This window comes from Rhincodon typus, chromosome 4 (assembly GCF_021869965.1).
Source record: "Rhincodon typus isolate 14 chromosome 4, sRhiTyp1.1, whole genome shotgun sequence".
In the NCBI taxonomy this organism is placed as follows: domain Eukaryota; kingdom Metazoa; phylum Chordata; class Chondrichthyes; order Orectolobiformes; family Rhincodontidae; genus Rhincodon; species Rhincodon typus.
Genome location: NC_063335.1, coordinates 37,177,871 through 37,190,998, shown reverse-complemented (window position 1 = coordinate 37,190,998; position 13,128 = coordinate 37,177,871). Strand labels below are relative to the sequence as shown.

At 41.9% G+C, this 13,128-nt stretch overlaps 1 protein-coding gene across 1 annotated transcript in view; it reads left to right on the top strand.

Moving 5' to 3' along the window:
• The first annotated feature begins 1,119 nt into the window (after positions 1-1,119).
• klhl38a (kelch-like family member 38a) overlaps positions 1,120-13,128 on the top strand; it is a 14,879-nt gene continuing 2,870 nt past the window's right edge. The window contains exons 1-3 of the mRNA XM_020514376.2: positions 1,120-2,485; positions 8,184-8,289; positions 9,178-9,463. Of these exons, the coding sequence (XP_020369965.2) occupies positions 1,121-2,485; positions 8,184-8,289; positions 9,178-9,463 (1,757 nt within the window). The 5' untranslated portion in view covers position 1,120. The remainder of the gene's footprint in view (positions 2,486-8,183; positions 8,290-9,177; positions 9,464-13,128) is intronic.

The following is a 13,128-nucleotide window of genomic DNA, read 5'->3' as shown; positions in this document are numbered from 1 at the left end:
ATAAAAGGGAGCTAGTAGATGTAGTATACTTAGAGTTCCATTTGGCATTTAAGAAAGTTTCACATAAAGGTTAATAGGCACAATAAGGACTTATGGATAAAGGATTGGTTAATGGACTGGAAGCAGAGGGCAGGGATAACAGACATTTTCAGGTTGCTAAACTATAACTAGTGTAATGTTGCAAAGATCAGTGCAGGAGCTTCAGCTATTTACAAACTACATTGATCTATATGTTAATGATTTGGACAAAAGGACAGATAGTGATGTCTCCAAGTTTGGTGATCATGTAAAACTAATTGAGAATGTAACCTGTCTGGACAACATAAAAAGACTACAAACAAACAAACAGGTTAAGTGAGTGAGCAGCAAGACAGTAAATGAAGTATAAGATGGGGAAGTGACAGGTCATGCACCTTGGTCATAAGAATAGAAAAACAGAATTTGGAAATGTTGATGTTCAGATAGATTTAGGTGGATTCACATGGGAAAACCACCAGCTGAAACTTCTCATCCAAGTTACACACCACTTTGATTTGGAAATACATCAGCAATTGCATCACTGTCACTGGGTCACAAATCAGGAGCTGCCTTTCTAACAGTGTTGTGAATGTAGCTACCATTCCCCTCCCCAGCCCCCATGGACTGGAACAAAATCAGAAATTGCTGGTGAAACTCAGCAGGTCTGGCAGTATATGCAGGAGGAGAGCAGAGTTAACATTTTGAGTTCAGTGACTCTTCATTAGGACAGAACTTCTCCATGGACTGGACCAATTCATGCAGACAGCTCAAGGATGGGCAAAAAATACTGGCCTTACAAGTGATGGTCACATACCATGAATAAATTAAACAAAAGATTTGGTTATGAAGCGAGTTACTGTTGAGAATTGTGATAAAGTTTAAGCTCTTTATAATCCACTACTAAGTTATGGTTAACACATATCCATTAACTTGTATTGATTGTAGGATCTCTCAGAGAGTGTTCATATCACTTACGTGTTTAAGTTTCCAATTTTTCTTTAACTACACACAAATAAGCAAGGGAAACCACTTTATAAATTGCTACTTCAAGAAAACACAATCATTGTGAAGTTCAGTGTTTATAAAACTTTTCTTTTCCAGCATGGATGAAGATAGTCAAGACATGATCCTCCATAACTATTTCCACTTCAAGGAAACAGACCTGTCTCATCAAATATTAAAACAGCTTAATGCCCTACAGAAAGAGGCAATATTGACTGATGTCATTCTTTGCGCTGGAGGCAAGGAAGTTCCTTGCCACCGAAATGTACTGGCATCAAGTAGTCCCTATTTCAGAGCCATGTTCTGCGACAACTTCAAAGAGAGTTACCTAACCCATGTCCATTTATTGGGGGTCCAGGAAGACATTCTTACTCAGATTGTGGATTATGTATATACAGGAGAGATTACAATAAATGCAACAAATGTTTTCTCTCTGTTGGAAGCTGCTGGTATTTATCAGTACCCCAAAGTACTAGAGGCGTGCTCATTATACTTGCAAAATCAATTGACAGTTACAAATTGCCTTGGCATGGTGAGACTGGCACAAATCTTCAGCTGCAAAAGTTTGGAAAAAAAGGCCAAGGTGGTTGTTTTGCAACATTTCCCGGAGGTGGCATCCTCTGAGGACTTGAAAGAACTTTCCTGCACTGAACTCGCAGACTATTTGGGGGATGATGAACTCTGTGCTGAAGAAGAGCAGGTTTTTGACACTGTCACAACCTGGATCAGCCATGACCCAAAGACCAGGCAAAAACACATGCATGAGCTCCTCAAGAAAGTCCGACTCCAGTATGTCCACCCTACTTACCTCTTTCACTTTATTGCCAATAATCCCTTTATTAAGTCATCTCCTGTTTGTACACACATCTTGGAATCAGTCAGCCGGCTGATATTTTCCTTAAGCCCTGCAAACAGCCCAGATATCATACCCATGTGGTGTGTGCCCCGCAGGTATGCCACTCAAGAGTTCCTGGTTATTATCGGAGGTAGGAAATGTAACCAAGAGACAACAAAGGAGGCATTGCTTTATGATTCCAGGACAAAACAGTGGTTGGCTCTTTCTAAGCTTCCTGTTCACCTCTACAAAGCTTCTTCAGTATGTTTACACAGTAAGATATACATCCTTGGAGGATTGATTGTTAATAACAAGAAGACCACCATAAGTGCATGTGTTTATAGTTTCTCTTTGAAAATGAACCATTGGAAGCCAGAAGTAGATATGTTGGTTCCATGCTATTCTCATCAGGCCATAGCGCACATGAATTATATTTTCTCCCTGGGAGGGGTTGGGCCAAGTCAAGAAATATTAAATACACTGCACAGATATGATAGTATTTTCGGCATCTGGGAGTCCATGGCACCCATGCCAGTTGCTGTGCTACATCCAGCCATTGCTGCCAAGAACCAAAGGCTCTATGTTTTCGGTGGAGAAGATATTGTACAGAATGCCGTTCGTCTGATACAGGTACAGCCATCAGGCCCACTGTTCACTGATCTTTCGTGTTAAAAATTGGGGATGAATTGCAAGAAACTGGGCAATCCTTAACATGGAACAAGCTGGTAATACTTGGAGAGTTAGAATAAATTGATAAGAAGAACATTCCTGCACAAAATTTTCAGCTAGTCACAGACCTCATACAAGGACAAGCTGGGACAACATTAGACCCAATATAACAGTGCAGCTGTTAGGTCTTCAGTAGCTGTTGCTATTCTAATGTTTTTGTCTGGATCTCTGTTACAAGAGCTATTAATTAGAATGGAACATCATTAATTCTGTTTCTCTCCAAAAATGCTGCCAGATTTGCCAAGTGTTCTGATTATCTACTTTGTTTAGTTCCAATTCCTGACATCTTCAATAGTTTGCTTTTGTTCAACCTTATAAATTATGTTCAGATTGGAGCCTCTTGTAAAGTATTCAAGGTGAAAATTATACTTCTAACTACTCTCCTCATTTCTCCAATTATTTTCAATTTATGTACTTTATTAGGGATTTACCAATAAACAGAAACAATCTTTCACTATTTACAATCTCAAAACTTCCATGCATTTGCAAACCTCTATTATATATTTATTTAATCTTGTCTTTTGGGGAAAAATGCAACTTAAACTGACTTCTAATCTTTCATTCCTGCTATAATTTTATGAATCAGAACTGTGAACAATATTGCAACCATTGCCCAATCAAACTTCACACATAAATTCAATACCACTTCTTATCAAAATTCAATTACACTCAATTTGTAATTAGCTATTGTCCATTAGAGAGAGAATCTTAATAATAAACATATAACATGAGGGACACCATTCCACAAGCATGGGGCAAGGTTAATTAACTCCCTCCCCAGTTATTAGCATACCTTAACTGCCTTAAGTTACCTATATATTTCAACCTCAATTTCACACCAACTGATAGTTCAAAACATATTCCCAAGGTGGTAATACTTTCCTTATTATTTGTTAACTTATTGATGCCATTGATTAGAATTGCCCTTTCCATGTTTGCAACAATGCTTTAAACAATAAGCACATTCCTGGCAGTATAATTTTCTTTTATTCCTCTTAAATATTTTATAGCCAACAATATTAAGATCATAGAATCCCTACAGTATGGAAACAGGTCCTTTGGCCCAACAAGTCCACAGCAACCCTCAAAGCATCCCACCCAGACCTATCCCCCTATAACCCACCTAATCTACACATCCCTGAACACTATGGACAATTTAGCACGGCCAATCCACATAGTCTGGACATCTTTGGACTGTGGGAGGAAACCAGAGCACCCACAGGAAACCCATGCAGACACGGGGAGAATGTGCAAACTCCACACAGACAGTCACCCAAGGATAGAATTAAACCCACATCCCTGGAGCTGTGAGGCAGCAGTGCTAACCACTGAGCCACCATGCCACCGCTAGCTCTCAATCTTATCCAATTTAGTTCTCAATCTTATCCCAACTGGAATTAGTTTTCCATCCAAGTTCTTTCCAATTTTTGTTTCCGAACTTGTGCATATTTTCCTGTGAAAGATAGCAATAAAATCAGAAAAGCCTGAAAATACTCAGAAAAACGTTTCAGGTTGATGCCTTTCATTATAACTGGAAAAGGTTAAGAGTTGTCTTAAGTTTTAAACAAGTTCAGCAACAGGGTAAGAAGGGAGAGGAAAAGGCCAAAAGGGAGGGTTTGTAGTAGGATGGAGGGCAGAGAGATTAAGTACCAAAAGAACAAATGGTTCAAAACCCCAGCATTTTGTCAGTAAACTCTCCTCACGAATCTTCTCTTTTGTTTGTAAAATGGCTTATTTATGTGTGCTAGGAGTAATATAAGTTTGTACCTCGGGACTCATTTTCTGAAAACAAAACAAACATGTTCAAGTCTGTCTTTTTTTGAATTAGACAGAAGCTTGTGAAGCTTATAGCTTCCCCTTGTTTTCTTGACAATGATACCTCATTCAAGTTGTCAGCCAATCAGCATTTTTGTCCTGGAGTGTATTTATGATCATTTTAAAGTTGGCATTCTTGCATTAGGTAAGTGTAAGACTAAAAGCTTCAGCAACGTGCCTCTTTTCAACAACCTTCTCTTTTGCTCTGCTTTCCCTCCTCCCTGCCCTTTCACTTGTACAAAACTTATGACATACATTGGTGACTTTCCTCTGTTTTGATGAAAGCTCATAGGCCTGATTTGCAAATGTTGTTTCACTCCCGACAAACACTGCCAGACCTGATTAGGTTTTCCCAGCATTTTCTGTTTTTATTTCAGGTTCCCAGCATCCCTGGTTTTTTGCTTTTATAAAAGGCACTGACCTATTTATAATCCTTTTCCTTGCATTGCTCTATCTTCTTTAAGAACATTTGCTTTTATACAAGGATGACCAAATGTTTTAAACTGAATCAAAGATCCAATAGCACTATTTGATGAAGAGCAGGAGGGCCGGTCTCACTGTCCTGACCAACGTTCATCCTCAACCGAAATCACACCAAAAAATCATTTGGTCATTACCACATTGCGGATTGTTGGAGCTTGCTGTGTATAAAGTTGCTAGTGCATTTCCTACAATCCAACAGTGATTACACTCCAAATTTCACTTGTTGTGCAATATTTTAGGATGCATGCAGAATATACCACTGCATATCCCCTCTCCCTGACTTTGTTATGTTAAACTGTTTTGTCCTTTCACCATTGTTAAGCCTAATCCAATATTTAGTTCTGTCCAGCCTAATGGCTACATCTTCTTAATTCTTTCCTGCACCTCTTCGCATCAAAGCCATTGGTATCAATTCAGTTTAGGTGAAGCCCATTCTATGTGAAGAGCTTCCCTTGCCTCAGGAACTGTCTTAATGTTCTAACTTCCTATTCCATTCCAGCTGTGCCCTGCCTAAAGGCATGGCTTTGGTACAATGTCTGAAGATGCTTCTTGCTTTCTTGGTAGTGGTATTTGTCCATTGTCTTTTGCTTTCAGTGGTAGGGTGAGGAGCAGAGAGGAAGGAAAAGAGTCACTTGTGCTGGTCCTGCTCTGGTCTGGGCCCCTTGCCCAAGCACTGTGTCCCACCCACAACTTGAGCATGGCTGGGTCCCTAGAGCCCCATGTCCACATTACTGGGCCATGATGTACTCCCATCCATCTCATCCCAGGCCTTGGTGAAAAGGCAGATGCCAAGTCTGCCTCAGCTGGAACAGGAACCAAATCTGTGCAGTTGATATCATTATGAACCACATGCTACCCCATCTAAGATAACTAGCTCACTCTTTAGTGTACAATGGTATATTACAAATCTGATGTCACAGGATCGAATTGTTTGTCATAAATGGAAATGGTCAGAAGGAAATGTATTCACCCAGTTAGTTACCATAGTATTTATTTTGCAAGATGGTTCAACTCTCAACTTCTCTTTGCTTAAAACAAATTTTTTAATTATAGTTTTGATTAATGCATAGAAAATTCAGACTAAATGTAAGCTCACCCATCAACTACATTGCAAATCAGACTTCAACAAGTATAAATATCACAAGGTTCAGCGAGGGTCAGGTCTTATGAGGCTGAAATTGCTCAATTAATCACAGATTCATGTTACAAACATAAGCGTGTATTAGGGATTAATGAAGCACTGCCAGCAAAGAGATTTGAGAAAAAGAGCTATAATTGAGACAGGGTCTATTGAATCAGGCTGATTGACCTTGGATTAAGCACTGAGATTCAGGTTTAGGAGTTCGAATCTAGAATAAGAAAGGAAAATTTATTAACGTTAATATTGGACTATGAAAATTAGTCTCTACATGATAACACGCACCATTTAATCAATTGTAAGTTATTGATCCATTAGATTAAATTTAACATTAACATCAAAATCAAAACACAAGGCAATCAACACTATGGCACACAATAAAGAAAGGACTTGTAAATGATTGAGGTAAATATGATACCTGATGAATCATTCATTGTGAAGAACAGCAAGGACTTCTTTTTCTGAGATTGTGATTAACTGACAGTTATGTAAAAATACTCTGCAAATCCTGTATTCAACCTAAAATTAAGTGGCACAGATTGCAGGATATCACAGCAACAAAATTACATTCTCCTCTCAACCCATCCCCTCTTTAAGTTTGCACGCAAGTGTGCCTGACAGAAACACGACCTTTTAAGAACCATTGTACACAAGCGTTCCAAAGCTATGATTCCCACCAGAATAAATGCCCACTAGAGGGCTTTTGGGAACAGTGGTAGTGTCCCTACCCCAGAATTGGAAGGCTTCAGTTCAAGTCTGCTCCAGGGGTGTGTAATAACATTTCTGAACAGGTTGATTAGAAAATATCTGTACACTGGCTAGGTCTGGTAGCAAGACCTAGCCATGTGAAACAGCACCTTTCCTAAAACGCACTTCCTGGAATTCAGCACAAATGAAGCCATCCAGCACAGGCTCTCTGCTCCTATGATGCTGCTTGGCCTGCTGTGTTCATCCAGCCCTGCACCTTGTTGTCTCGGATTCTCCAGCATCTGCAGTTCCTACTATCTCCATCCAGCACAGGATGCCACTTTGAAAAAGCTATCCAATTGTTTCTGTTCCCTGCTGCTTTTACCCCACATCCCAGCACTCTTTTTTTTCCCTTTTCATATATTTATCAATTCCCTTTTGGAAGTTATCTGCTTAAATCTCCATTTAGGAGTTATCAGAGAAAAAAGTGTTTTCTGTATCTTTCTTCCCTTTACAGTAAATCTGTGTCCTTCCTGCTGCTGGTAAGTTTCTACTCATTTATATGATCAAAAGCCTTCTGCATTTTGAACACCTCTATTAAATCTCCCCTTAACTTTCTCCACTCCAGCATTTCCATGTGTTGAATGTTTCTCATCCCTGGAAGCATTCTTGCAAATCTCCTGTGAACTTTCCTTAAGACCTTAACGTTGTCCTTAGAAAGTTACTACTAGAATTGGACACAATACTCCAGCTGTGGCCTAACCAGTGCTTTAGAAAGATTTACTGTAAATTCTTTATTTCTGCTTGGAATTGCGTAGAATTTACAATGTGCAAACAAGGCATTCTCCCTGACTGACTATGCCCAAATTTATTCTTCACACAAGACTTCTTATGCTATATCATCTCAAACCATCAGCATATCTTTGTTCATTATTGTGTATACAGCTTTCTCTTAAATGTAGCTGTTATTGGCAGTCACTGTTTCCACAGTCACTTAAGTTAACATTGTTCCTTCTGAATTCCCCATTATTAACAGCTCCCGCACACTTGGCAGGCTGCTTAGCTCAGTTGGATTGGATTCACAGCATGTGGGGTTCAATTCCTATTCCAGCTAAAGCAGGCTCATGGCTTATTTCCACATCCTACTTGTGGTAAGGGGAAAAATGGCATTTCACAATAATTCTGCAAGTAATTCCTAAAGGCTGCCTATAGGCAGGGAGCTCCAAAGACAGGTCTTGTATGTATGGTTCCTGACGGGGTCTTTAGCCCACAATGACTGCTCTAACAATACATCTCATAATTGTAAATTTCTTTATCTGGTTACCGCTCAGCATTCCTTTTCTTAATGAGAAAGTCCTACACAGTTTAGTCTGGCAAATATGTTCAGAAATGTTAAAGTCAAACACCAGGAATGTTTGGTGGAGTTGTATTTTCTGCATTACTTTTGAAGTGTTTTAATTTTGAATTATTATTTAGGTTTACAACATATCAAGGAATATGTGGTTCAGAATGGAGACAAGGATGGTTAAAAATATCTGTGCACCTGCAGCTGTGATTGGTGACAGAATTATTATTATTGGAGGTAAGATGAAACAGCTGGAATAATAATGGTAGATTGGTTCAAAGATAATGTTTTAGCCCAGAATTTGCTGGAACAAAGTACTACACAGGTGATAACAATGTAGTGAGGAACAATAAGGCATCACCTCAGTCAACAATGGGACCAACAGTTTATCTTCTTAAGAAAAGAGATTTAAGCTTTGATAAATAAACTGAGGGAGGGACAAAATAAAAATTAGTCGAGTGATTTAGAGTCAAATTAAAGCCATGGTGTGAAAGAAAGATTATATTTTGACAAAAAGAGTAAAGACCTAGGAAAAGCAGGGGGAAGAAATAAAATTTAAGAAATCTCAAAGAACAATTTGCTACCTTTAGGAATGCTACACAGTAAGATTGATTGTTCTCTTTCTGAGTGGGAGAAGTTGACAGTCATAAATCTCATGAAAAGAATCTTCACACAGGTGACAACCTTAACTTTCTGCAGCATATTCAATTCATATTTATGGTAAGCAACTTCCCAAAACCCATGGGGTGATGCCCTAATGAACAAGGTTCATGATGGAGCAGCTCAAACCATCCACCAATTTTGTATGTGGGTGGAGGTAAAAGATCCCAAAAAAAAGTTGGGGAATTCTTCATGGCTTCCTGGCCAATACCTAACCCCCAATCCACATCACCAAAACAGAATATCTGGTCATCGTCGTTTTTGGAAGCTGTTTTACCTACATTTCAACAGAGAGTGCACATTAAAAAGTACTTCACTAGTTGTAAGACACTTTTGGATGTCCTGAGGCCTTGATAGGCAAATAGAAAAGCAAGTTTTTCTTTCCCAATACCTTAATCAATAACATTAACAGGTCAAAACATTATTGCTTTGTTTATGTTTTACATGTGACTTTTATTCTCTCAGGCTACACAAGAAGAGTGATTGCCTTTGATACAAAATCAAGCCAATTCGTAAAATGTGCTGATATGAAAGAGAGGAAGATGCATCACGGAGCTACAGTTATAAACAACAAGATCTATGTAACTGGTGGACGGTTTGTCACCTCAGACAACACCATTGAAGACAGTGATGCAATAGATTGTTATGACCCAGAGACAGACAGCTGGATATCTAAAGGAAAGCTACCACACAAACTGTTTGACCATGGCTGTTTAACACTGCATAGCATCTCCTACAAATCCCCCAAGCTGTAAGTGGTGAAACAATCATAAAGTCATAGTCATTACGATACAGAAGGAGGCCTATAGTTTTCTCACAGAGCAATCTAGACAGTCCCAATCCCCTGCACTATCCCTTTAGCCCTCCAAGTTTATTTCCCTCAAGTGCTGATCCAATTTTTCGTTTGAAACTGTCTTCAATGCTATATTCACCACCCTCTTACGCAGCCCACTGCATAGAAAAGTTCTTCCTCATATCCTACTTGTATCTCTTGTCTAAGATCTTAAATGTATTTCCTCAGTCCTTGTAACATTAACTACTGAGAACATTTTTTCTTTGTCTACCTTATCCAAACCTGACATAATCTTGTACACCTCTATCAAATCATCTCTCAATCTCTTTTGCTTCAAGGAGAACAACCACAGGTCCTCCAATTTAGTATCGTTGCTCAAATTGCTCATACCTGGAACCTATCTGGTTAATCTCCGTGGTCTATCTCAAGTCCTTTACATTCTTCCTAAGGTCTAGTGGCCAGAACTGGATTCAATATTCATTGCTGTAACCTATGAAGGGTCTGTAAAGGTCCAGTATAATCTTGGGTTCATTCCTAATGCTGCTATATATGAAGCCAGTGAAGTAATAACTGCTTCCAGCTGCAACTAGCATCTCCATGTACAGGATTTCTTCAACAAAAACAGGAAGTGCTGGATAAACACAGCATCTGCAGAAACAAAAACAGAGTTTTGTGTACAGTACCCCTTTGTTAGGATTTCTTTGTTGCTGATCTTAATAACCCTGAAGCCAATTTGTCGATGAGGACCAAACTGGTTCCCATTTTCACTTTTTGTTCTATCAACTGTATCGGGACCCTGTCCTATATACCTGTCACTTTTATTCAAGACACTGTTCTTCCTGCACTTCCTCGTTTTTTTGTTAAGCATTTTTATCCAATTTGTAGTACACAAAAGAAACAGTTCCTCCAACCTAATCTGGAAGAAATGTGTCCTGATAGATCTGTTTATCATCAATAATCAATATTCAGTAACTCCAACCCCAATAGCTATAACATAAACATGGATACATGGCAGATGGTCATAGAGTTATACAGCACAGAAACAGATCCTTTGGCTCAACTTGTCTGTGCTGACCAGATATCCTAAACTGATCTAGTCTCATATGCCAGCATTTGGATTATATCCCTGGAAGCCCTTCCTATCCATGTGACCATTCAGATGCCTTTTAAATGTTGTAATTGTACCCACCTCCACCAATTGCTTTGGTAGCTCATTCCATACAAACACCACCCTCTGTGTGAAAAAGTTGCCCCTCAGGTCCCTTTTAAATCTTTCTACTCTCATCTTAAACCTACACCATCTAGTTTTGGACTTCCCTACCCAGAAAGAGACCTTGACTATTTACCCTCATGATTTTATAAACCTCGAGAAGATCACCCTGCAGTCTCCGATGCTTCAGGGGAAAAAGCCCCAACCTATTCAGCCTCTCCCTATAAGACAAACCCTCCAACCCCAGCAACATCCTTGTATATCTTTTCTGAACCCTTTCAAGTTTAACAATATCCTTACTATAGCAGGAAGACCAGAATTAAACGCAGTATTCTAAAAATGGCCTAACCAATGTACTGATCAGGCCAAGCAGCATCAGAGGAGCAGGAAGGCTGACGTTTTGTGCCTAGACCCTTCTTCAGAAATGGGGTAAAGATGAGGTGCTGGGGACCAGGGAATTGGAAATTCTGGAGGAGGTGGAGGGTGTGGGTGGTGTCACGGACATAGGCAGGGAGTTCCTGGACTAAGGGGGAGAAAATGGAGTCGAGATAGGCGGAGATAAGTTCGGTGGGGCAGGAGCAGGCGGAGACAATGGGTCGACCAGGGCAGTCAGGTTTGTGGATTTTGGAAAGGCGATAGAAGCGGGCGGTGCGGGGTTGGGGAACGTTGAGGTTGGAAGCTGTGGGTGGGAGGTCACCTGAGGTGATGAGGTTGTGGATGGTTTGGGAGATAATGGTTTGGTGGTCGGGGGTGGGGTCATGATCAAGGGGGCGGTAGGACGAGGTGTCGGAGAATTGGCGCCTGGCCTCGGCGATGTAGAGGTCTGTGTGCCGTACTACAACTGCGCCTCCCTTGTCCGCGGGTTTTATGGTGAGGTTGGGATTGGAGCGGAGGGCTGCACGTTCTGCGGGGGAGAGGTTGGAGTGGGTGAGAGGGGTGGAGAGGTTGAGGCGATTGATGTCACAACGGCAGTTGGAGATGAAGAGGTCGAGGGAGGGTAGGAGGCCTTGGGGTGGTGTCCAGGAGGAGGGGGTGTGTTGGAGGTGGGAGAAGGGGTCAGTAGAGGGAGGGTTAGGGTCACGGTTGAAGAAGTAAGCGCAGAGGCGGAGGCGGCGGAAAAACTGCTCAATGTCCAAACGTGACCGGTATTCATTGATGTGTGGGTGGAGGGGGACAAAGGTGAGCCCTTTACTGAGGACTGACCGTTTGTCCTCAGTAAGGGGGAGGTCTGGGGGGATGGTGAAGACTTGGCAGGGCTGGGTGTTGCTGTCTCCTCTGGAGCTGCTGGCTGTGGAGGTGGTGGGTGGAGCGACGTCGGCGTCGGTGTCGGTGGTGGGCCGTGCGGCGTCGGCTGTGGGCGGAGTTGTGTCGGCAGTGGTGGGCGGAGTTGCATTGGCGTTGGCGGTGGGCGGAGTTGCATCAGCAGTGGGCGGAGTTGCATCGGCATTGGCGGTGGGTGGAGTTGCATCGGCATCGGTGGTGGGCGGAGTTGCGTCGGCGCCAGTGGTGGGCAAAGCGGGGTAGGCAGCGGCAACAGCGGTGACGGTAGGTGCGTCCTCAGTGTCTATGGTGTTGGCCTTGGAAATGGAGGCGGTGGCATCAGCAGCGGTGTCGATGGCGTTCGCAGTGCCGGAAGTGGTGTACCTGACAGCGGAGGATGTGACGTCATCCGTGGGTGTTCCGACAGTGGCCACATGGCCAATGGGGGCGGGCACATTGTGGGGAAGGTCCTGGGTAGGGTTGGGGATTTGGGAGGTGGAGGAAGCCTGTTTTGGGTGGTAGGCACCAGTAAGTTTACTGTACTTACGGTTTTTAGTGTCCAATAAAGTTGAGTAGAATTGTGAGTTCAGGTTGTGGATCCTATGAAGAATAAAAAACAGGAGAGGTCCTTTTCAGGTCTGGGAGAGGGAGGCTCTGAGCTGGGGTAGGCTTGATTGTAGTGCCCGGAGATGCCGGCGCATTGCTGCGAGTGTGTGTTTCAGGAGTCGCAGGGAGAAATGCTTCTGAAGGATCTCAATGTTCTGAATGTAGACATTGTCACGGTTGGGGCCAAATTGGGAAGGCCTGAATGTGGACTGTAGTCCATTGGGGATGTTCTGGTTCTGTAGGCAGGTACTAAGAAAGGTGATGTGGCTGTAGTACCTGGTTTGCTTCAGGACGTGGTTGAGCAGTTTCAAGGCCGAAGAGATTACGAGAGAGTTGCAGAGGGAGAGAGATCCACTGAGGTTTTTCTGGAGGTAGGAGGGTAACTTCTTCAGGGTAGGCATCCTTAGAAGAGGCTTCGCAGTGGGGTTAAAATTGTTTCAGAGATAGTAGGAAATGCAGATGCTGGAGAATCTGAGATAACAAGGTGTAGAGCTGGATGAACACAGCAGGCCAAGCAGCATCAGAGGAGCAGGAAGGCTGACGTTTC